At 43.9% G+C, this 26,703-nt stretch overlaps 1 protein-coding gene and 1 pseudogene across 2 annotated transcripts in view; one reads left to right on the forward strand and one right to left on the reverse strand.

Moving 5' to 3' along the window:
- Nucleotides 1-9,021: 9,021 nt before the first annotated feature.
- The window catches only part of LOC308090421 (mothers against decapentaplegic homolog 4-like), a 124,073-nt gene continuing 106,391 nt past the window's right edge, over nt 9,022-26,703 (forward strand). Inside the window, exons 1-2 of the mRNA XM_080435595.1 lie at nt 9,022-9,268; nt 9,688-9,862. Of these exons, the coding sequence (XP_080291721.1) occupies nt 9,029-9,268; nt 9,688-9,862 (415 nt within the window). The 5' untranslated portion in view covers nt 9,022-9,028. The remainder of the gene's footprint in view (nt 9,269-9,687; nt 9,863-26,703) is intronic.
- LOC308090330 (tRNA (guanine(10)-N(2))-methyltransferase homolog) lies at nt 10,648-11,989 on the reverse strand (annotated as a pseudogene). Its single transcript has one exon. The product of its transcript is annotated as a tRNA (guanine(10)-N(2))-methyltransferase homolog (transcript).

A 26,703-nucleotide genomic window follows, 5' to 3' on the forward strand; every position in this document is an offset into this window, starting at 1 on the left:
CTTCCAGCTGTTCCATGCCACCTTCACCCTGCACTTCCCGTCACTAGACCTGGCCACTCTCACCTCATACGTCAGCCAATGCCACTACTCCCGGTCCATGCACTCATCCACCATCCGAGTTTACCTATCCGGCATAAATTTTGTCGTCAAACTCCTCACCGGCGCCGCTCACCCCATTCACGCGCACCCGCACGTCACACTGCTGCTCAAAGGCATCAAACGCCACGAGCCTCACCACCCTCCTAGCCGCCAACCCCTCACAGACAACATCCTCGCCGACTGCATCGCCGTCCTCCGTTCCGGTCACTCAGATCCACTCACCAACTCCACACTCGAGTCCCTATTCCTCCTGGCGTTCTACGGATTCCTCCACTGCTCCGAATTTACATCCGCCAACACTAGGTTCGACCCAGCTCGCCACCCCTGTCTGTCCGACCTATCTGTACTCAGCCCATCCACCCTCATCTACACCCTCAAGCACAGCAAGACTGACCAGTTCGGAACATCCACCCCCATTCACCTGTTCAAACTAGACTCACCCCTCAGCCCATACGAACCACTCGTCCGCCACCTCGCCATCCGACAGTCCCAAAACGCCTCACCATCCGACCCCCTGTTCATCTCAGAAACCGGTTCCATAGTCACCCGCACCTGGTTTCACCACCACCTCCGCTCCGTTCTCACCAAAGCCGGCTACGCCGCAAACCACTTCTCGGGTCACTCCTTCCGTATAGGCGCAGCCTCCCTACCTCCCCTCTTCCCCTTTCATCATCCTCCCCGTCGCCTTCTTCAGGCCACCCATCCCGCCACTCATCCCTCCCCTCCTCCCCTTCATTCACTCTCTTAGGCGCCGCCCAACATCAACCCGCCTCCGTCCCATTGTATTCATCTCTCTCCGTCCTCCACCCCTCCTCCCTTTCCCCCTTCTCCCAACAACGGGACCCCCTTTCTCCCAACAACGGGACCCCCTCCTCCCAACAACGGGACCCCCTACAACCCCTCACGCCCTCCTCCCTAGCACATCCCAACAACGGGACCCCCTACCCCCATGTAATGTAACGTAATGCAATGTATGTAATGTAATGTATTCCCAACAACGGGACCCCCTGCTCCCAACAACGGGACCCCCCTTCCCCCTACCCATCTTCCTCCCACAGCGTTACCACACAATAACCTTCTCTCCACAGTGGCACCACACACAACCATGCATTCCCCGGTTCATTCCCTCAATCCATACAAACCATTCTCTCCACAGTGGCACCACACACAAACAAACAATGCATTCCCCTGTCTCCATCCCATCCACAATCCATTTTCAATAAATACAACCCAATCGTTCCTCTGTTTGATGGTGTGGTCTTTACTAGTGAAATGCAGTTGGTACAATGTAAGTTCAGGAGGGAAGACCACACCAGATAACTATCTCCTCCCCCTCGTAATCGCCTCCAATCTGGCCGATATCAACTCCTCCCAAGCTCACCTGCTTGCGATGGCGTTGATAACAACTCCTCCCTTATCTCCTCCTTCCAAACTAATCAAGGGTTGTATTTATACCAAGCCATGCCCGCCCTCATTCATGCTCACTGTTTCTTGCATCCCGCCACCTCCCCTTCTCCTCCCCATGCTCAAAACTAACCTTGCTGAAAACTGACCTGTTCCTCCTCTCCCACACATGTTTCCTCTAGGTCTCCAAGGGGGGGGGGTCTCGGCGCGACCAGGTCGCCGACGGGCCACGGGCCCCAAAGCCATAATAACCAGGGTCCGTGCCCCAGACGGCCCGGCCCCCCGCCCGCTCCTCTCCATCCCTCCTCCCTACCTCCCCTCTTCCCCCTTCATCCATCCTCCCTACCTCCCCTCTTCCCCTTTCATCATCCTCCCCGTCGCCTTCTTCAGGCCACCCATCCCGCCACTCATCCCACAACATACTCTCTCGCCATGCCTTTCGGCCTGGCGGAGACAATAAGATAGTACTGGGTGGGGTGGGTAGGTTGTTAGGTAGGTAGGTAGGTATACAGGGCACCGCAGTTCCCCCCCCATGGAGAGCCAAATATTGCATGGTGGTACTCAGTGTAAAAGGGTTGAGAACCACTGGCCTAGTACCAGTGGCGTCCCCAGGAATTGCATTTAGGGCAGGCGAGATTATTTCTTTTGCACCCCCACTATTACCCCCCAAAAAGAAATTTCAACTCAATCGAAAATCGGCGATCGAAAACCGGCGAAAGTTGCCGTTTTCAAGATGTTTTGGCCGTTATCTCTGGAACGGAAGGTCCAATCTGCTCAGTTCAAAGCTTGTTGGATGCGTGACCTTTTCGGGTTATTTGGGTTTTCTAGGGGAGGCGAGATCTTAGTTGGATAGGCGACTGCCTGCCCTGCCTCTACAGTGGGTAGCCTACGCCACTGCCTAGTACACCCCATAACCAACAAGTAACCAACAAGAGTGTTTTAAAAAAAACACTGAACACACTACACATCCTGGTACTTCACACTGCAAGTGCAAGCCTGATGCAAGCTAGGGCTGCTGTGGTAATGGTGTGTGTTTTCTCAAACTCGGGTATAAAAAACGTTATTAATTATTTGAATGCGGTGGGATGTGTGGCATGGCTATTGCATGTGTCCCCATTTGATTGTTTTGCCACTATAATGCAAGATATCCTCATAGATGGACACACACTCTAAATGGCCCTGTTTGTGTTTCCTGTTGCAATGTTTGATAATACTGAATCTGACAGGAAGTAAACATATGGCCATGCTGTTCACATAGCAACAGAATTCTAATGAAAAGGTCTTATATTTGAGGAATATTAGATAGTCTTAACTAACTAATCAAACCCCTTGAGACCCACACAATCTTACAAATTCTCTCTCCCCCTTCTCTCTTTTAATATTTAGAATGCCTTGGTGTTGTTTGTGTTACAAATCCTTCACGGTGGGCTTCCTGCCGGGCCACCTGAATACATTGCACTTCATAAAGAATGTTCGTGATTGTAAGCTGTTGCTGAACCTGTCCAATCAGCACACAAACATTCGATGCTGCCTCTGTCCTGTCCCGGAGTGTGGAGTGAAGGGCAAGATGCTACTGGAGAGGCACATGCTGGTCCATAAAGAACTCGGGTCAGAGCAGCTGCAGAGCTTCAAGGACATCGCTAGGAGGAGGGAAACGGATAGCCTCCTCCAGGAGCTCAGGGACACCAACCCTGAGATCCCATTAATGACCACCTGGGACGACGTATGTACAATATATTTTGTATTATGTTGGGCTTCCCCCTCCCTCTCTTTATGCATCTCCTCTTCATCCTCAACCTCGTTTTCCCTCCGATTTCGTAGTCTATCTAGTGCTCCTATTGTGCATGCTGATCATGTTTCTTCTCTCCTTCACACAGAATAATGATCTGGTGGGACAGACCCTGTCGCAAGCCTGGATGTCAGGCACTACAGCGGCGATTTCTGGTTCTCCAGAAAAACTGGAGGTGGCTGAAAGCGGAGAACCAGAAAGCCAAGAGGGAGCTCTGGACCTTCCGGAGGGCTGGCACTCTCCATCAGCCCTCCCAACCAGTGGTGCCAGAGGTGAGAAATGTATGTACTGTAGTCAGTCGTGTCTGTCAAGTTGCGTTGTATGGCAGACAGTGCTCAATAGAAAAAAACTATGACCCGTGTAGAAACTAGTGCCGGTGAACTCGGCATCATTCACTTCTCATAGTTACTATGCAGCATGTAGAGTCGCAACTCCTATTCGTGTACACATCTGTGCCGACTATATTTCTCAGCTGGGGTGCTCCTTCCATTCCGACATCTCACCACTCCGACTAGTGGCTTCCGCGTGCGGTTAGGGTTAGGGTTAGGTATAGGGTTCGTCAACGTCGGAAAGGCGACATGTCGGAAAGGAGAAATGCACCCCTCAGCTGAGTCCAGGTTTAACTGTAACTTACCTCTCCATATATCAGCTGAGTCCAGACTATGAACCCTGAACCAGTTGGATCAGGACACTGCCCAAAGTGATGTGATGGGGACAGGAGCTGCCCTCGAGCAGATGGAGTCTGCTGCCCCTGCCCAAAAGAAAGGGACCCCTGTAAAGGTATTATCATCTAATTAAATGCACTTTCCCTCTCAACATCATGCACACATTATGTAGAGATCTCTTTTAATCTTGTTTGTGTATATTTTATGTAATGGTTGATGTGGGCTGGTGGGTTTTGTCTTACACATCTAGATGGTGTCACTGTCACCTGATGGAAAAAAAGTATTGTAGAAGTCTCGAAGCTTCAAAGTATTTTCATTGAGTTTGGATGACACCCCCTTCTCCCCCTCCAAATGCCAACCCTGGACAGAGGGGAATTGTCGGGGAAATAGAATGCGAGCCATTTCGGTGCCTACGTCCTTTGGTGAGTCAAGGTTGTATTAAACAATTTGTGTTAAACAATTTGTGTTACATGTGACCTATCAGGAGGCCCGTGAGGGAGCGGAACCCAGCGTGAATGCACACGCCAATGCTGGATCAAAGGTCAGCCGTATAAAGGCCTTCATTAAGTACATGTCACACAGTGTGGCCAAGACCTCGGACTGGAGGTTCCTAGCCGACATTACTAGGATCAAAAGGTGAGTTTTGGTGGAGAGACTAATGGCTGATCTGTGATACAGATGTGTTTGTACGGTAACCGTCCGGTGTTGGATTTGCCTTAACAAATGACAGTATATTTTTGCTGGGTCCTCAGTTCGAACAGTCTAATCTTGGCTCTCGGTTCAAACATATAGATATAATATGAATATCTCCTTCCCAAAGCTGTAAATGGGAAAATGAATGCTGCTACTACATTGCTACGTTTGGGGTGACTCATTTTTGGAAAGCAACATGGATCATGACTGGTCTAGCCCTCTTATGTCAGCTGAGTCCAGGGCCAGTAAGTCCACCTGCAAGCCATTCCCCTTAGTTTGCCAGCCTGTCCGTCCGCCAGCCTACCTGCTTGCTGCTATTGCGATGTTAGCTTTTTTATGTTATCACCATCAATATCTCAACAAAATCTCCAACATTTTGCAGCTTTTACAAGACCCTGAAAAGTGGAGTGCTGAAACCGACGTCAGTGCTCTATCTTCCAGCAATCAAACAGTTCCTGGGACACGGAAAGGCGAGCCACGTCCCGGCCTGTAAGCTTAATGAAGGTGAGTGGTACAACATCGACAGCACCTTCGCGAAGTGCACTGATAAAAGGTTTTCGAAGGCATGTCATGCGGCACCAGCAACAGACCAAACGAGCCAAGCATGAGATGCTCCCCACCAAACAAGACATGCGCATCTTCCAGATGCAGGCCAGGCAGAAGATACATCAGGTCCTGGGTATGTTTACCCTCTCATCTCATCAGACTATACCATTCCCACACATACCCAGTAGCTCTCCAATCACAATATAGCAACATTTTCCAAGGGTTTTAGCCCCTAAAAAACATAACACTTATATTTAGTGGTTGGACTTCTGTCTCTTTTCACCGCCCTGGCCCTTTTTACCCAGAGAAATTCAGGAGGAAACCAGGTAACACCATCCTGAAGTATCGGTTCTACGGCCTAATGTCTGGCTACTGGTCAAACGTGTATGGACACAGGCCCTGTGTTCTGAAGAACATGGTGGACCAGGAAGTCAAGGTAGCCAGAAACACCAGGGACAGGACCGTTCACCAGTCCAAAGACTTCCTGATACTGGTGAGTGCTTGTTTAGATGTATTCACTTTCTTCCTGGGACCATATTGTTAACAAATCCTCTGACTTTCATGTAGGGTGGCATGGTAGCTGAGTGGTTAGCACTGTTGCCTCACTAACTTACCTCTTCATTTCATTAATGTCCTACTACGTTGCACAGAAGTAGCAAAAATAGCCGATCTACAAGCTCCAAACACGTCGCACTTTTGAGCTTGTAGATTTCCTATTTTTTTATTGGAATCCTGAAAAGTAACATTTTAATTTAATATACTTATGTCAACTTTATGAACTTAAATACAAATACATTGGACATAAAACAGACCATTTTAATACTAGTCATTAAACAAACTAAATTAAAGCGGGTCATGTTTGGAATTGTAACAGCTGAAATCAATACTACATCAGTATTCCTATATTAAACTGCGGGCTGCATTAAGTGAAGGTGGGGGCCGCATGTGGCCCCCGGGCCACCAGTTGCCCATGTATGCCGTAAAGTGTCAGCCTGCTACCAAGAGGCTCTTTTCCTTTTCCATGTATAAATCTTTCTCTCAATCCTATGATAGGTGAAGGAGCACAAGACGCCAAATATGTTCGCAGAGGCATGCATTCATGCAGTTGGCTTGGGTGGAGGACTGGCTCAGTATCAAGGTTAGTGAAGTTATATCAGTGCTACCATAAGGTGGTTCACTTTTCTATACCTTAATGCACAAGCACACACAAACACAAACAAAACACATACATCAACTGACATATTAACACAACTACAGTAGGTTAATTAGTACAGTGGACTCGTATACCTTATTGTTACTCCCAATTTGTCCAACCCAGCAATTATTAATAAAAAAATTGTCTTAGTCTCAAGGAGCAGTACACATGGAGGAAGAAAACCTATGTGTTCTTCACTGGAGGGAAAGGAGTGTGCGATGCACTCCTTACCTACTTCCAGAAGGAGTGGACCAGCTGTGGCCTTCCCTGGAAGCCAATTTCCATGCTGATCAGGACTGCCATCCCCTTTTATGTAGGCAGCATTGGCCAACATTAGATAATCAATTTGTTTGTTGAATATATTGAATATCTGTGCACCAATTTCATTTCTCCATATTTTTAATGTGCTGAATGAAATAGGCGCGTCAAACAATGTCAGTGGAGGGCCGCAAGAAAGTTACTGATCTGACAGGTGCATCTGATGGCTCACAATACTGAGATATCAGATTATATGCGCTGAACCCCTCGGCGGAGGAGACGGCAGGGATCAGGGAGCTGATCCAGCACTCTCTGGATGGACCACAGTCTGACGCCACATTAGAGGAGATGGAGAGGCCTGGCGCTAAAGGCCAGAGACGAGGCCATTCAGGAGGGGGAAAAGAACAGGACCCAGCTCCGCGAGGAAGAGGTTAGTCAGGCTCTAACTACCCCCCCCCCCCTCAGCATCTAACTACCCATCATCATCCAACTACCCCATCCTCTTAACTATCCCCATCATCTAACTATCCTCATCATTCATGAGATTATTTTATCCTGTGCCTCTCGTATTCTGTAATTGCTCATCTAACTAGTTTATCTATTCCTCCCTCTCTATCTCTCTCTCCTCTGTTGATTAGACATTTTTTAAACGTCTATATATAGACCGTCTATATTTTAGCCGTTGAATAGACTATAGTCTATATATATAGACGTTTAAAAAACGTCTAATCAACGTCTAGGCTAAGAATAGAAAGCTAAAAAACGAAAACACTTTTTTCTAGACGCCCCCGTCTAATAGACCGAAAAATGCTCAGTGGGTACCCCCTCAGTCTCTTACATAGTTATACACTGGTATCTATGGACTATTCACCTTCACACCTGTGTCAACAAGAAGCTGAGGAGTGGGTATATTGTCTTGTGTACTTAGAGAATTTTGTATTTTTTCTTCCAAACTCCTCTCCAGGTTGTCTACAAGGAAACTGGTGATTCCTCATCCCCAATGGAGGAAAGTGATGAGCCAATGGAGGAAAGCGATGAGGAGAGTCAGCCCAAGAAGCAGCCCGATTCCTCAGCCCCAATGGAGGAAAGCCATGAGTCTGTCCAAGAAGCAGCCCAAGTGGACCAGAAGCAGTCCCATCTTGACCAGGAGAGCGCTCCCACAGAGTTCTGTCTTGAGGCCAAACACCCACATAGCCTCACCATACAAAAGAGTCTTGTCCATGGCACCTACAGAAGCCCCGCCGCCAGAAACTGGGGGAGAGCGAGAGGAGGAGATGGATCCGAGAGAAGGGTCGTCGAGGATCCATCTCCTCGACGACCAGCTCGTCACGCACAATCTCGCTCTCCTCTCAGCAGGAACACCAGCCAGACTCCTCCTGCTGCTCCCTCCCGTGGCCAGCCGCGCAGTCGTGGCCCACACCGGCTTCTGACAAGGGAAGGAAAAAAGTGAGATGGCGACTTCAAGTGACTTGACTTCATGCACAAGCCTTCTTTTTTGGGGGGAAGAAATGTATACATACAGCTACATTTTGTATTATTATTATTATTTTTAATAAAAACATGTCTATTTTAATATAGCCTACATACAGCTACACTATTCTTATTATTATTATCATTATTAATATTATAAACATGTCAAGTCAAGCCTTCCCGTTTTCTGTGCAAGGGAACCTTACAAGTTCACCAAGTTCAAATGTGTTCAAGGAAAGGACAGGTCAGCTGGTTTAAGTTCAACTTCAACAGCAGGCAGGGAAGACCGAAGGGAGACAGTAGCCTGACAAAATGGAACAGCCTTGTGTGATAGATTATTATTTTCAGAATAAACACAGATGTTGTGTCATTATGCATGCTTGGATGTGGACATTATGCGGAGGCAACATACTGTTCAGTTGTGTCCCCGAGATAATGGCAGCACACTGAAATAGTCTCTAAATAGCTCAAACTTGGAACATTTGAGTGTCCAGTCCACCTTGTGGTGCAGTGTTGTTGTTTAGCTACTGTGGAGCTGGTAGGTGAGCAGGCAGAGATCATTGATCAAGACAAAAGTATATAAAAAATGATACAAAATACAAATACAAAACGAACCAAATGGACCCTTGCTGTACACACGCACGAGTTAAAATAATTCTACGTCCCATACAGTTAATAGCAGCTTGACTTGCACGTAAGTAACTTTCTTGGACCTAACCTTTTCTGTTATCCTCTTTTTCAGATCCACAAATACCGTATTTGACTCTGAACTTGACAGGTTTGTGTACATAAAGCAGCCAAAACTTATTACATTAATTGACCACCTTTAGCTGTGCAAAGATGCTTCATGTCTAAACTCCTTCTGATATTGTGCTTCACAGTGTAAACAACTCGCCTATATTATTCAATATGTCTATCACCAACACGCCCACAAGCAATGATGCCTGCTTGAGCATTGTGCACAGTTTGATGTGTCACAGACAGGGTGGTGAGAGTGAGACCTTTGCTAAGCGGGCAATTGAGAGCTTGGTGAAAAAGCTGAAGGAGAAGAAGGACGAGTTGGACTCTCTCATCACAGCGATCACCACCAACGGAGCCCATCCCAGCAAGTGTGTCACAATCCAGAGAACACTGGATGGAAGACTGCAGGTTGGAGCAATTAGTTGTCTCTGTATGCAGTTACTATAATGAGCACAGGGTTGCTATAGTCATGGAAAATGTGGAAAAGTTAAGGTATCAGATTGGCTGTTCTGGGCCTGGAAATTGTTACATAAAATTATTCTTGTTCTGCACCTTGGACATTGGAATTAAATAACCAAAAAACTAATATTTGAAGATGGAACCTTTCATGTAGCAGTTGTAGAAACTGTAATATATCATATTCTGTTTGTTTGATTGAGCATCTCTGGGAAATTGTCTATTATACTGCTATTCAGTATAAAGTAGGCTACAAGTTCAAACTCAACCATGAAAATAGCAGATTCATTTCTTCTATGACCATGGTTCTCGTCTTGGTGTGGAATTCCTCGTCTCACTTATTTCTTGTCTTACTGAATTCCTGTTCCCAGGTGGCTGGACGTAAAGGTTTCCCCCATGTAATCTATGCCAGGTTGTGGAGGTGGCCAGATCTACATAAGAATGAGCTGAAGCACGTCAAATACTGCCAGTTTGCCTTTGACCTTAAGTGTGACAGCGTATGTGTCAACCCCTATCACTATGAGAGAGTGGTGTCTCCTGGTATAGGTGAGAAACAATGCCTTTTTTCTTTGGCCAATTGATGTTTAGGGATATAAGTCACTGTGTCAACCGAGCTTGAGATTTACTCATAGTTCCATGGCTCTGTGAGGACAGGCATAGTTAGGATTTTTTTTGTTTTTATTTGCTGGAAAACTGGTTGCAAATTTATAACATCACACATTAATAGTTATCCATCTTGTAACACCTCATTAGTGTGGTTGCCCTAACAGGGCAACCAGACTATAGTAATCTTCGCACTTTATTATTAGTGTGGTTGCCCGAATGGGCAACCAGACTATTGTTATAGATAAACTTTATTCCTTCTTTATAGATAAACAATCTTTCTAATTGCATCACAGCCCACAGTTTATTTTTCCCAATCTGAAATAAAGCATAAAACAAAATGTAGAGAATAAACTAAAACACAGCGAATGCCTACATTAAATGCAATAATCAGTGGTGGAAAGTAACTTTAGTCTGTACTTTTACTTCTACTCCGTTACATCTCAGAGGCGAATATTGCACTTTTACTCCACTACAATTATTTGACAACTTTAGTTACTAGTTACTTGGTAGATTTTGAGTATTATTACAAAACCTACAGTAACCACTTCAGCCCTATATACATTTCACCCATTTGAAAACAGCCGATCTACAAGCTCACAATGACTCCATCTGCCCAAACTTCTCTGCCCACCACCTGCCCACCAGGTGGTGGGCAGAGAAGTTTAGCAGATCTGAAAAGATGTTTAGTCAGCCTTTGGCCTCAAAGTCTATTTGAAAGTGCGGGCTTCAATGCAGTCACTCTCCATTGACATGCATTTTGTCCTCCTTAGCATTCTTCTTGTTGAGTCCGCTAAAGTACTTCTCTCTGAAGGCATTGTGTCCCTGATAAGGGTTGAAGCCGGGATCTGACAGGTGGACCCGAGTATCTGACTCCTCAGGTATCTTGATTTTCTCCATGGTGATGAGGCGTCGGGAGGTGTGACTCTGGCCTGTAGATGGGCAGCCAATAAACCAGCCTTCCACCCATGACCAGGTGGTGGGCAGAGAAGTTTAGCAGATCTGAAAAGATATCGCTCAGATGGTACGCCATAGATACAGGAACATGGCTCTCTCCAAAGTATTCATCTGACGGTCTAGTTACATCCTTGTTGGATCCTGTTCTCCTTGTGGACTCACGTATACCATATGGAGGGTCAGTGATAATGGCATCAAACAGCATGCCCTCCCTCCAGACAGGTTTGGACGCATCACACACCATGACGTCTACAGTATGTAGGACTTCTCTGTTCCATACTGACGCAGGTTGGCTCTGATGTTCTCATCAGGACCTCGCCACTTGTGTTTTTTCCGACTGGATCTCCCTTTTCCATGAACTGTGTTGTAGTCAATATCTGTTCCACAAACATAGGCTCCAAAATGAGAGCATGCAACCAACAAGCTGCCAGTGCCAACAAATGGGTCAAAGACAAGGTCATGTTCTTTGACCTTGGCATGGTTTGCCATGATGAACGAGAGGCCAGCATCCATACTGGTGTTGCCGATGAAGTGTCTGTTCTTCACACTGTGAGAGCGAATGAGCTCACGCTGCCCATCCGCTATCCATCGGCCAAAGTAAACATGGAAAGGATCATCAGGGATGTTGTTGGGGTCAGTGCCGTAATCCTCTAACAAACAGAAGATGTGCTGAGGAGTTTTTAGGCTTACGGAGCCCTCAAACGAAAGGTATTCCAGGGCATCGATCTTCGTTATTCTGTCAGTAAACTCCAGAGTCTTGTTGAATGTGTAGACATTGATTTTGTAAGTGGAGTCTTTCTGCGTGAATGGTGCCATGTTTTCTGACGGATACTTCAAGAGGGATTCTCGGAGTTCACTGTGTGTTCATCCATGACCCCATAATTCAAAAGCCGACTTTGCACAGACAGATTTGGCCATGACACTGTGGACATCCTGTTCAGATACGCCATCCAGACACCAGAACGGAGACTTCTCTTTGAAGTTCTCTCTAGGATTAAACAGTTTTCCTCTGAGAGAAAGGAGAGCTCTGATTTCCGGTAACCTGAAGTCCAGATTATCCTGAGCCAGATGTAGTAAATAATGTAAGCATGATCGACCACCGGGAACTGCCATGTTTGATGCTCTCACTCAAAATATGTCCGTTCCCATCTCACATGGGCTCTCCTATCCAGGGGGCCCTGGGGTGAAGAGTGAAGAAAAGCCTGATCAAATTACAATTCCCATCTTTTGGTAAGATGGGAGATGAGACAGATCCTCTCACCTACCTGGGACAGTGTCGGGATTATCTGGCCTTGAATCCACTCTCTGAAGAGGAGCTGCTGGCCACCCTGTGGAGCGTCCTGTTTGGCACAGCCTGAGACTGGTGGAACGTGGTCAGGCTGGAGACGTTGACATGGAGGGAGTTTGAGAACAATTTCCTGTCAGCATTCCTCTCTGAGGACTATATGGACGAGCTGAGGAACGGATCCGGACAAGAGTGCAGGGAGAGTGTTGAACTGATAATCAAGATCCAAAAGATCCAAAGATCCAAAGCCACTGTGAGAATATGCTTTAGGCTGTGTAAACCAACTATTGATGACTCTGATGCTTGGCTCTCTGGAAGGAATGTGTCTCTGGGTCGCTGATGGAACTTCTCTTTACCGATGCATGTCGAGCTTCTTTATACCGTTGGCTGCGGTCCTAATGTCACTACGGTGATGCCAGGTAGTGTCAGGCATCTCCATATGGAGCGGCCTATGTCAGTTATACACAAATCTGGGACTATGACGTCAGTCCTGGACGTTTCGGTTATCTCCATATATGGAGTTCCGAGAGAGGTTCTCTGATGTCAGAGCTAGGTATGCCAGAACCATTGCATACATTATTGAATCAGGTCCATTTGGTTCCATTTGTGCACTATGAGTTGCACATGTTTGTGAAGAGAGACATCTCACGGTGTGTGAGAGAGACAGACAGACAGAGAGACAGACAGACAGAGGGGAGGAAGAGAGGAAGAAGAAGAGAAAGCTTGATTTGCTATTTTCACAATATTTATCTGAGGAACCGAGTCAAACAAAATGGGGGTCCCCAGTTCAAATATGATTATTTTGGGGGTCACGCCCTGGCATCCCTTATTTTTATTTATTTATTTTCACAAATTGTCATAAATGGCATAAAAGAAAAAAAAGCTGATCTACAAGCTCAGTAAAAGATTGTAGATATGCTATTTGTTGCTATGAATACAGGTGTGGCTTGAGATTTTGACTTGCCCATTGGTGTGGCTCGGGCACAAAAGGTTTGAAAACCACTGCAGTATAGAATATTGGACTGGAAAATAAGTGTTCTCATGAAGCTCTCGATGACCAATTTATTGATGTTACACTTTGAACTTTGAATTATTATTATTGTCTCCGCCAGAGGTGGAGAGTATGTTTTCGTTCTTGTCCTTCCGTGTCCCCCCCCCGTCTCAGCCAAGCTAACATTGGTCAAGCTTCACGTGACAATATTGTTGTCACCAATGCTCTGATTGGCTAGTGAGACGCATGATGACATAGAAACCTATAAATAGGTGTGTCACTTCAAAAAATCATTTATATTTTATTTTTGAAGTGAGCTTCCATCAGCCAAGCTAACATTGGTCAAGTGACACGTGACAATATGTAATATAAATAGGTAAGACAGGATTAATCAGGAACAGTACTGGCGGAGACCTGTGCTCCGAGGAGCACATTTTCTAGTTATATTATTTGATGTATATAACTTGAATTGAAAAATGTTGTTTGAAATGAGTTGAAATAAGCTTGCACTTTGGAGTGAAACAAAGCCAAAATTGTTTAGTATTCTTTACATGACTGTAGGCGCGAAATAAATGTCAAATCACTTTTGAAATCATTTTTATGCCTCTAACGTGTTTCTTTCACTAAAATGCGCATAAAAGCTCATGCTTTGTTTTGAGATATTCCATGAGTTCATAGTCATAGCACAACATATGCTGTGGGTCCTCAAAGATGAGTCAGAACGGTCAAAATGCCTGGCACTGGCTGCAGTCTGTTCTAGAAAACCTCTGGCAGTGAATGTGTTAACAGTCTTATCTTGATCAGAACGTAACCAAGTTATTAACCACAAGAGATCAGCATCTACTGTACTGTAGATCTTGTTTAAGTCCATCATCCCATCAGATATCACTGAAAAGTATTTATTTGTGAACAAATGGCTTAAAATGCCGGAAGATATAAGACAAATAAAATATCAAACATCGAAGACATGTTTACAGTCCTCTGTTTAGTCAGCCTTTTCCTCAGGCTGAAAAAAATGTGTCTTTCGCTGTGACGCCATGCTGTGGAAAACACGCCCATAGGCTAAGCTCTACAGGACATGCTGTGATTGGCTAGCGAGACACATGGTGAAATTAACTTCAAACTTCGCAGACGCGCTGTGATTGGCTAGCGAGACGCATGATGAAATTAATAATAATGTAAAAAATGTAAGCGCGTCACTTCACAGGACGTGCTGTGATTGGCTACAGAGATGCATGATGAAATTAATAACTCATAAATAGCACCGCTCACTTCATACTGGGTGTGATTTTTACTATGTATTTTTCACTTTTTTCAACTGGCTGCAACTATGGAACGGATTACCGAATGTTATTATTTTTATCGATTCTGTCCCCTCATGTGTAATGAGGGGATCACCGTGAGGACGGTGATCACTGAAAATATTTTGTGACTACTTGAAAAAGGTAAAAAAAAAGGTTAAAAAGGCTGGCACTGGCTGTACCCTGTTTTAAAAAAACCTCTGGCACTTAATGTGTTAACAGCAAACCTCAGTCTCCAATGGTGCTATGTTGCTGTCTTCCAGGAGCAAGGCAAACTGTCTTGATGTGGCATTTTTATTTGTTTTTAAACTTGATTTTTCTAATTACCTTGCGGTATTTGCTCTATTTTATTTTATAATGCACCAGTTTTGAGAAGTTTTATAAAATCCATTTCGACGTAGGACAGTGATATTAATCCAAAAGACACACTTCCCCTCAGTAATCAATAAAGCCTCTGGTACATAATCTATATCCCATAGCAGTGTGCTAGTATACCCTGCTGGAATCTAGCATAATCTTTTTACCTCTGTAAAGGTGAGCAATGTTCAGTAGAAAAGACTTAAACTTTGTAAACTTCTAACACGTCACATGTGACATGAGCGTTGGCTATTTACTTTATTAAGATCTAATTGCGTGAGGGCCTCGCTTGCTCTGAAGTTGTCAGGTGGTGTGTCGCGCAGCATTATAAGCTTGTAGTTCTTTCCCTTTTCGTCAGCCTGACACTCAGCCTGAATTTTCATTTCGTTTCACTCCATTATTCAGTCTGAAAGCCCTCTCAGTGCAGCCGTTGTCTGAGATGGGGTCATGGCCAAAGTTGGACTCTTTGGCGATTGGTGCATACTGGATTATCCCGATCCCGATTCACCATACAGATTTTCAACCGAGAAAACCCCGCCTTCGGCAGCGTCACCAGACCCTGAATGCGAAGCTAGCGATTCAGGGGGTGGAGCCAGGCTAGAGTCTCGTTGTTTCCAGTTGCTTTTTATGGTCTTATGGGGCGTGGGGCAATGCAAATGAACGCGCCTATGACCTTCAGGCAAAAATTAGGAACAACTGTTATCCGCACATCAATCTGGGAACCCATCGTCAAATAAAAAGGAAAAACAGCGCCCTCTGCTGTTTTTCACTCTTCCATTTGACTCTGGGCGGAGCTGTACGGAGGACCTTTGCTCACGGAAAACCAGGGTTTTGGTCTACCCTCAGCCTTCCACTTCCGGTGGTGCGACTATGTTTTCATTCCCACTAACAATATTTCTCCACGGAACACCAACACAATTTCTCCCAAAGAACATGGATCGTTTTGGTTATAAGCCCACTTGTTTCTATGATGAAAGAGCAAGTTAAAATGTTACTAACTTTCCGTGGTTTTGTCTGCTCCGAGGACGCTTGTTAAATGAGTTTCGGTTTGTTTCCAGTGGGAATTGAGCACACATGTAAATCCCTCCCACTACATTTGATTGGGTAAAGCGCGGCCTGCTTCCTGATCTGAAGGCACGCCCAGGCCACGCCAGTGCATGGGTTGTCAACACGGCTACCGACAGATCCAAGCGCAGCTATGGATCTGTTCTTGAGAGATTATCCGCACATTTGATGGATTCACACATCCATTTGTGAATTGCACGTCGGTTTTTGAGAAAATACACCCTCCTTTAGTCACTTTAGGCCTACACATTTTTACGACCAGCTTAGTGAATCAGGCCCAATTAATAATAACAGATCAGAGGATGCTAGACTCAGATATAGACAGCTAAAAATCTCCAGTGAAAAGATTAAAAAGTTAACTTCGGATCAAAAGCATAAGAACTACATGAATAATGGATGTGGCGTTTTGCAGGGAAAGAGTTTGACTTCTTAAACATGAGAAAGAAAAATTATTAAACAGAAAGCAACAATGAACGTAATGAACAGTGCATTCTCTCTCTCTCTCTCTCTCTCTCTCTCTCTCTCTCTCTCTCTCTCTCTCTCTCTCTCTCTCTCTCTCTCTCTCTCTCTCTCTCTCTCTCTCTCTCTCTCTCTCTCTCTCTCTCTCTCTCTCTCTCTCTCTCTCTCTCTCTCTCTCTCTCTCTCTCTCTCTCTCTACTACTACTATATTACTTCACTCTGTCCTGCCAAGAAGCAGCCCTCAATTCTCTTATGAATTATTGCTTTTTGACCTTTGGTGGCATTCATTATGCATGCAATTTTATGCATCAATAGTGTATAGAGTTTCATTAGCCAAGTGAGATGGATGGTGGTGGTCTATGGCTGCTGCTCCGGGAGGCTACGTCACTGACTCACACTACAACTTCACCTCCTCTGTCATTATGTCTTCTGTTGACCACAACCCCATGCTTCATTTACACTGAACATTGTCTTCTGTTGACCACAACACCATGCTTCATTTACACTGAACATTGTCTTCTGTTGACCACAACACCATGCTTCATTTACACTGAACATTGTCTTCTGTTGACCACAACACCATGCTTCATTTACACTGAACATTGTCTTCTGTTGACCACAACACCATGCTTCATTTACACTGAACATTGTCTTCTGTTGACCACAACACCATGCTTCATTTACACTGAACATTGTCTTCTGTTGACCACAACACCATGCTTCATTTACTCTGAACATTGTCTTCTGTTGACCACAACACCATGCTTCATTTACACTGCACATTATGTATTCTGTTGGCCACAACACCATGCTTCATTTACACTGCACATTATGTCTTCTGTTGACCACAACGCCATGCTTCATTTACAGTGCACATTATGTCTTCTGTTGACCACAACACTGTGCTTCATTTACACTGAACATTGTCATCTGTTGACCACAACACTGTGCTTCATTTACACTGAATATTATGTCTTCTGTTGACCACAACACCATGCTTCCTTTACACTGAACATTGTCTTCTGTTGACCACAACACCATGCTTCATTTACACTTAACATTATGTCTGCTGTTGACCACAACACTGTGCTTCATTTACACTGGACATTATGTCTTCTGTTTTTCACAAAACCATGCTTCATTAACCCATTAAAACCAGGAAAGCATCCGTATAGTTTTAGATTTTAGCATTGGCTAATCAAAAATAGCATACAAGCTCACAGCTTGCATTATCTGCTATTTTTGAAAAATCTTGAAATTGTGTAAATCTTTGAATATGCAATTTGCAGGTGAACATTTTTGACTCAAATCTTTGCTTTTGGGGGTCCCCGGAACAAAATATTTGGAGATCGGGGTTGGTGGCCAAATACATAACATTTTGGGGGTCCTTGAAAGTTTAGAGCACCACTGACATAGCTACACAAGTTTTTCAGAAAACGGTTAGGATTTATAAGACATTTTTATAATCAGCCTCAGGTCTAAATTGGTCAACACTGAACATTATGTCTTCTGTTGACTAACAATGGGCATTCCATCTTTTGGATACTGCGAAGACACTAGGAAACAGAACTGCACTGCACACAACAAACTGACAAACACATTTATGCCACAGGGGAGTATAAATAGACATGGAGTAACTAGACACATGTGAACTCAACTGACAATCAACACTGGGATAGGCTCGGGGACTAAGAGGACACAGGTGGAAACTCTGGCAAATCACAAGACTGGTTAGACAAGTCAGGTAACAGTTAAGTAGAACTACCAGGAAGCACTAGAAAATAAAAGGTACACAAGTGTAAAGTAAAAACCTTACTAAAACTAAGAAACAAGGAAGATGCATTAATTTAATACAAAGGAATACAACTGTAAAGTAAAACACTAACTATAACTAAGAAACAAGGAACACAAGAAAACAGCATAGCAGGAAAACAGAACGAGACACGGATCGTGACAGTCTTCTGTTGACCAGAAAACCATGCTTCATTGTCTCCGCCAGGCCGAAAGGCATGGCCAGAGAATATGTTTTGCCCCCTGTCCGTCCGCCCGTGTGTGTGGGTGTGTGTGTGTGTCCGTCCGTCCGTCCGTCCGTCCGTCCGTCCGTCCTTCTGTCTGCGACCAGCTAATCTCCGCCACCGTTGGCCTGGTCGCTGTGAAACTGCACACACACACTCCCTGGATGCCACAGCAGAACCTCTGTCCCACATTTTTCAGATCAGCCTGTCATAGCGCCACCATGAGGCCGACTTTTGCAAAACATTTTTTTTAATATTACTCCTACAGATTTTGTCCAAAAAACACGCAAAATCGGTAGGCCTTCACAGTATCTCTATAGTCATGTGATCAACACGGATCTGTCTGATTTTCCATATACCATCCTGATAAAGTTTGCAGGATTGGTTAGTTTCGAACAAAATGCCTCAAATCATGAATGCAGCATGCGATTTCCGTCAAATTTTCCACGTAGATTCCCACTTGGCCCAGTAAGAAATGCCACTTGAAAACTTTCAAATCAGCTATAACAGGCCGAACCACATTTTTACCTACAGTATAACTGCACCGATCTGCGTGAGACCTTGCACGCACACTCCCTAGAGGCCAAGGAAAAACCTTTGCACTGCATTTTTCACACATGCCTTTTACAGCGCCACCAGGAGGCTGACTTCTGTAAAACACATTTTTTCCTCTTCTTCAGATTCTGTTAAAAAAATACGCAAATCGGTACACAGTATCTCTATAGTCATGTGATTAAGATGGATGTGTCCGATATTTCATATTCCATCCTACTTGGCAAACATTGGCTTCCAAAGTTTGCAGGATAGGTCCGTTTGGAACAAAATTCCTCAAATCATGAACGCAGTGGGCGATTTCCGTGATATTTTGCATGCACTTTCCCACTAGGCCGAGGAACAAATGCCACCCTTTTCACATTGGCCTGTTATAGCGCCACCACCATGTCTAATTTAGCAAACCAATTTTTTTGGAACAAAATGCCTCAAATCATGAATGCAGTGTCCTAAGAAGAAATGGTACCCTTTTCACATTGGCCTATTATAGCGCCACCAGGAGGCCATAATAACCTACCTGACCTGGCGGAGACTTGTGCTCCGAGGAGCACTTTATCTAGTTTACACTGAAACATCCTCAGAGTTCATGCAACTCAGAGAGTTTAACAATGGACCAATAAAGGAGCTACGATAGCATTATATTGTGATGCGTTGTGAGCTTGTAGATCTGCTGTTTTTGCTATTTTGCTGGCAATTTGTGGAAGCGCAACAGATAATATGAACTCAAAGCTGGTCTTAAGTTGGAGTGCAAAGTCTGTGGGGAAGATAGCTTTGCACTCTGAGAGTTCTAGACCAAGCCTCATTTTAAAATCAACACACCTACACAGGGCTGTGGTTTGTAGGTGATCTAGAGCTCTAAGAAGTTGTGTGTGTGGAAGAATGCATACTTACCAATTATTTTCCTATAATTAGACATATCCCAATTAAACGTTTCGAAAACAAGTTTTGAGTTTAGGGTCAAGAGGCCTCAGAGCAGCAGCATGGGTTATAGATCAGTCAGTCAGTCAGTCAGTCAGTCTGTCTGTCTTCAAACACTTCCATTAACACATTCACTGCCAGGTATTATTGTCTCCGGGCCGAAAGTCATGGCGAGAGAGTATCTTTTGCACCCTGTCCGTCCGTGCGTGCGTGCGTGCGTGTGTGTGTGTGTCTCCTGTCCGTCCGTTACCAGCTAATATCCGGCACCGTTGGCCCGGTTGCTGCGAAACTGTGCACACACACTCCCTGGATGCCAATTCAGAACCTCTTTTTCACATGGGCCTGTTATAGCGCCACCAGGAGACCGATTTGTGCAAAACCCATTTTTTAATATTACTCCTACAGATTTTATTCATACGTCATGCAAATTGGTACACAGTGCGTGGGTGGAGCAGAGTGGTGGTGAAAGAACTGGATAAATCTGGGGATTACCCAAACTTTTCATGTTTCGTTAAGTACATCCAGACAGAAGCAAACATAGTTTGCAACCCCATCGCCTCTCCCTTTCTGGTATATCAGCGGTCTACGGACGACAAAACACCAAGAAACACCATAACACCAGCACTCTATAGTCATGTGATCAAAACGTATCTGTCTCATTTCCCATATTCCATCCTCATAGGCTAAGGTTGGCTTCCAAAGTTGGTACGTTTTGAACAAAATGCCTCAAATCATGAACGCAGCTTGCAATTTCCGTGAAATTTCACACGCACATAGGCCGAAGAAGAAATGCCACCATCTTACCCCCAATTATCCACAAACCTGCCGCTCTGACAGCTACTTCTGTTAGGTGACGACCTTGATGTTTCACCTGGTCATGGTAGTGCCGTATCATCAGCTCAGACATGTGGCTGTGTTTAGGGAGGATAAGAGGATTATTTTGTCCAGTGTCCAAGTATGCATGTCTCAGCCGGCCTCCAACACAGATGAGATTGTTCTCAAGGATAGGACTGAGCTACAGAAGAGTACTGTCTTTGGTAACAGATTTCCCAAGAGAAAGTAACATGACGTCTTCAGAGAATGGTTGTATTTACATAAATCAGTCCAGTCCAGGCCCAGGGAAGCAGCATTGTCTTTGGATTCAGTCCCCATTTGCCAGAGCTGCATGGCAATGACCTCTATTCCTTCCAGGCCATGAGAACAAGCATCTCAATGACACACTCCTGGCACGCCTCATTTACTCACATTCATGTGGGTTTGTCAGGTTAAAAACAGCCAAAACACCATCGTTTGACGGCTCGTCTCTCGAGGCCAGCATAACGTTGTGTTCAACTTTTATCGCGTTCACAAGAACTATGTACATGAATGACATGATCGTGTGGTATCCCTTTTCAATGAGCGACTTGTGACATTTGTGTGGATGTGTCTGTGATTTGACATATATATATATATATTTTTTTTAATGATCCTGTCGTATTGACTAAAACATAAATTACAAATCTAATAGTCCTCCTTTCCTCTTGCTCAAGTATTTTTCCCTGACTCCAACAGTGCTCTCTCCATGAAGCTACACTGACAATTGAACATCCCAAGTGAAAAAATTATAATATTTTTCTATACTAAAAGTGCATTCAAAGTATATTTCTACAAAGCACAATAAATGTCAACATTTAATTTGTAATTTAGCACATTTGTTAAAAGTGTACTAAACTAAAAACATATTTAATTAAATAAAAATGTACTTTTCAAAAGTGTATTCATATAATGTTTAATTTGTGTTTAACTTAAGTACATTTAATGTTAGATATATTTTAAAAGATTATATTTGAAGTGCTTTTACAGTATATTCATAGCAAATCTTCCTCAATATGCACTTATTTTAAGATATACTATAATATGCTTATTAAAAGTATACTTTAAAATGTTTTACAATATGTTCAAGTATATTTTTGTAAGTATGTTAATGCCTATTATATTGAAGTTTCACTTAACTACTACTTAGTAAAAATTCACTTTTCATCAGTGCATTTATAGTATAAGTAAAAAATATATACTAATAATATATCTTATATTATCTATATATAATATACAGATATAATATACAGAGGAGGAAGGACCCACTTGGCAGGAAGGATGTGCAGAGATGTGACATGTTTTTAATAACCTGTTAACCGTCCTGCAAATTGTTTCTTTGTTTACAAACGGCTGATATCAGAGTGTGACATATGAAGTGTGTGTGAATGGCTCATAAATGGAGCGTGAAGTGTGAGGAGTCTGGCCTCTACAGCAACATGATGAAACACCTCTAACATATGTGCTGTTGTTTGGTTTCTGACTTCATCAAAGTGACTCAATTCTCCTTTTATCTGTGAATGTGACATGTCTTCCTCTTTGGAGAGCCATCATGCTAAACGTTAAAATGCCTCCTTCCCTCCAGACAATGTACACAATGCTGTTTTCTGCTCAGGAAGACACAGATATTTGTTTAAAGTTACAAATTGGTTATTTTGGTCAGATAAGAGCTCAAAACACTCAGTATAACACACACACACACCAAAATAAACCATTATATCACTTAACTGCTTAACTAAGGTGTTGGCCATCTTGAAAAATGGCTGCCACCTTGAAATTTCAAGTAGCTGTGGGTGGCTTATTTTCAAGTGACCCACAGAGACTGCTCATGCCAATTTTCATGCTTGTATCACCAAATAAACCATTATATCACTTTACTGCTCCACTAAGGTGTCGGCGATCTTGAAAAATGGCTGCCACCTTGAAATTTCAAGTAGCTGTGGGTGGCTTATTTTCAAGTGACCCACAGAGACTGCTCATGCCAATTTTCATGCTTGTATCACCAAATAAACCATTATATCACTTCACTGCTCCACTAAGGTGTCGGCCATCTTGAAAAATGGCCACCATCTTGAAATTTCAAATGGCTCTGATGAGTCACTTTCTTGTCAAGTGACCCATGGAGACTGTTCATGCCAATTTTCACGGTTGTATCATCAACTGAAAGATTCTGGCGAAAATAAGCACTTAGCCGCTCTACTATAATGGGGCCTTTCAAAAAAAAACTTCCCTGTGTACCGCATCAGCCCCATAGGCATAGCGACGAGACAGTACTCAGGGAAGAAGCGCCTCATCGTGGACCTCTCCTCCCCCCACAATTCATCTGTCCCTAGTATCAACAGCCTCGTCCATCAATCTCATTCATGTCACAGGTCGCGGATCCATGTTATCCAAGGCCGATATCACCAATGCTTTCAAAGTCCTCCCCATTCACCCCAACAACTGGACATTTTTCTAAGTCCTGTGGACAACTTCTATTATCTTGCAGTCCGGCAACCTTCGGCTGCAAGAGCAGTCCCAAAATGTTCGACTCCCTCTCAGAAGCCCTATGTTGGATCCTCACCAACAACCATCCAATACCCCACCTCATACACCTCCTAGTCTCCAACACAGCACAGCCTTCCAGATGCCACCAACAAGCCTCCAACTCACTCCACAACTGCCTGGTCAACCTCCTCTCCAGCTACCTATCCTCACTGATCGACCTAGCCCTCGAAAGCATGTTCTTTGTTAAGTTCTATTTGTAAAGTTAAACTCACCATGAAACTCTTTTTATATTGTTTTGTTTAATTGTCTTGTTTTAAAGCACGGTCATGTAGTTATGAAATTGAAATAAATATAGAAAATATACCAGTATGGTAACCATTGTATTTCATTTGATATTGTATAGGTCTTGAGTTCTTTTTGTTTTTGTTTTTAAAGATAGATAGCACAACTTGATGACAACTATGGGGACATGATTGCTGCCAGGAGGTTCTGTAGAGAAAAAGGATGAAGCAGAAGGAGCAAATGCTAAGAGGCAGACCCTATTTGAAAAGCTCAGGTGGAAGATGGGAATAACAAGTACACAGAACAATGACAATAATTCTGCTGATGAGGATACTAGAGCGATTGTACACAATCAATGTGTAGACGCTATATGAGATCCAACAAACTGGCTGTTGAAGACCACGAGGAAAGTTGAGATAGGATGGATACATCAGGGTAAACAGGTCAGGAAACGTGCTGGTGGTGGCACTAGAAATTCCGAAGATTCTTCTGATGCTCCCATCTACCCCTCCCATTGAAACAAATTGATATGCAAAACAGAATCTTCTCTGTGTCAAACCACACAGAGTGACATTGAAGTGTCTGTCCATCATGTATAGAACCATTGCAAGATGCAGTCAGAAAGTAATGTATAGAACCATGCAAGTTATACAGTCAGAAAGTAAGACGAACTTCTTGATAATCTCCGTTGTTCAACAGTATTATGTTATTTTTTTTAGATCCAATTGATGATTACAGGATGATATAATCCCCTGTGTTTCACGGTTTATTATCCTTTAGTAGATGCATTGATAGTGAAAGAACTTCAGAGAATCTCCTGTGTTCAACATTTGTATTATTTTCATCTATAGGTCCATTGCTAATACAAAAAAATGGAACAACTGAGTTAAGCTCTACATGTTCAATTGTTATATGTTTTTCATTTACATATCCACTTGCATAAACTAACAGAGAATTGTGGTTGTATTGTAAGCTTTTCATTCAGATCCACATTGGTACAGAAAAACAGAGTTAAGCTCTTCTGTTCAAACGTATGCTTATTATTTACATCTATTTATAGTTAAAGAAAGTAAAAAGCTTCCCAATCCAGAACGATTCGCATCGAGGTCAGGTAACAGAATCAAGAGACGTGAACTTGATCGTTACCCTTTGTTTCCATGGTGTTCTGTGTCGTTGTGACTGCACATTGCAGTAACAGATACAGGTTCTTCCTAATTCATCTAGGCCAACCTCCCTACAGCTACACCGGGATTACCAACTGCATAGCACACCTATCTTCATCGCTCGCACCCGTCGGAGATGCAGAACTTGATTGGTACGAATTCACTCTCCCGACCAATTACCGGAATAAAGAGGAGAGCGCACTCACCTTGCCCGACGTCCGTCAGCCTACACCTCGTAGAGTGCGATCAATTGCGGCACAACAGCACACCAGCGTAGTTAACCCACGCGAGGCCAAACCGGCTCTCCTGCCAAAGGAGTTTCTGGCGATCCGGTACGTCAGAGCCCCCAGCCCGAAGGGAGACGAAGGCCTAGCGCACCGACACAACGGTTCGAAGAGGGACTCATGGAATCCTGTCAGCCCGACGTACTCTACTCAACTAACCATCTGGTCGACAGACTCAATCAGGTGGTCCTATGCCACAGTGCGATGGAAATGGACGCTAGAATGGGTATGGTGTGTAGTGAATGCCTTGCGGTATCTCTGACACTCCAAACCGGGCAGAGAGCACGCACGTCCTCCACCCCCCACCATCAGGAGGAAATCAAATTAAGAAGACTAAGGAAATAATAACGAACATCGTCGCCCGGCGAATGGTGACAGTATCCTGCCACCGGGGGAGTGTTACCAAGGCGACGATGACGCCGGTGTGACGTCGCCCTAAGATCATACGACACCATGTCCCACCCATAAGTACAGCGGAACGCGGGAGCGGCCAGCAGACCAGCTGTAAGAAAATTACCTGAAGAATATTTGGAGACTTGAGATAGGACTATACCTGGAAGAGCTATCCCCAGAAAGCTATACCTAGAATCTCATAATTGGCTGAGCTGCTCGTCTCAGCCCCAAACAGCCATACTGCTCGCGACAGTCACAGGAGCCAATAGTGCCTAAAGAATAATACAGTCCTTTAATACCATATCGAAGTCGTGACAGAGTCCTCTGTTACAAAGGTCATTTAAGGGCCCTTTCAAGCATTCGGAAACTTGTGTCAATCGCTGGCATGACAAAGAGCAAAGACAAACAACTTGCTAAATATTGCTCCGTTTCAGCTGTTATAGGCTGTTTGTCTGCGTGACGGTGCCCATGAACTATCAAACCCGTTATATTTGTTTCCCTGTAAATTAATTTCAATGTGTGGATTCAAACAAATAATTAAAATGAGAACCACAGCCCTATCTCAGTGTGAGTTGTGTGAGGAAGAGGATAACTGTTCATCTCAGTACCACAAATATTTTACACTTGTTGAAACATCTACAGTAACTGTAATTGTATTTATCATGTAATTATTTCCACAAATGTATTCAAATAAGCAAATTACCTCATTAAATATGCACAATGCCAACATTTTCTCAGCAAAAAATGGATTATACTGGTAAAATGCCTTGTGGTCAACTGTTTATAAGACCAGGCTTATGGCTTATGAATCAGACCTTCAAGCACCCGTTTGAAACCTTTATACAAAATATATCATATTTATTGTTTAAGAGAATGCCAAATTATAACAAACATACTGTTTTGTTCATAAATGCAACTGTTGCCTTTCTCCAAAATAAACATGCTGATGCCAGTATTGATTACACCATTCTGGTCAAGTTCAGACAGTCCTGCCGTATTTATTTAAGGATTAGGCTACTGATGACTAAAGTCTGCTCTGCTGTTAAACTTGATCCACAGTAATGGCCAAAACATTGACTGAGGAAATGAGAGAGCCGCCATATGCAGCCAATGGAAACCGACGTGGGCGGTGTTTGGGTTCCAGAGGCGGGTCCAGCCTTACGTCTCTCTCAAGTCCCGTGCACGTCCATAGCTGGCACGGACCACCTGTTGAAAACCCGTGGTGTAGAGGGAAATTGTGAAATAGCCAATCTACGCGATGTGAGCTAGTATTTCGGCTATTTTCACGATATGTATCTGTGGAACCGAGTCAAACTAAATGTAATGCCTCAACTCCTACAATTACAAGTTTGTCAGGGTGGGGGGGGTCCCTAGTTCATGTATGATTATTTTGGGGGTGGGTCAAGGCCTGAAAAGGTTGGGA

The sequence above is a fragment of the Gymnoscopelus braueri genome (genome assembly GCF_963280865.1).
Source record: "Gymnoscopelus braueri genome assembly, chromosome: 8".
Classification (NCBI taxonomy): Eukaryota; Metazoa; Chordata; class Actinopteri; order Myctophiformes; family Myctophidae; genus Gymnoscopelus; species Gymnoscopelus braueri.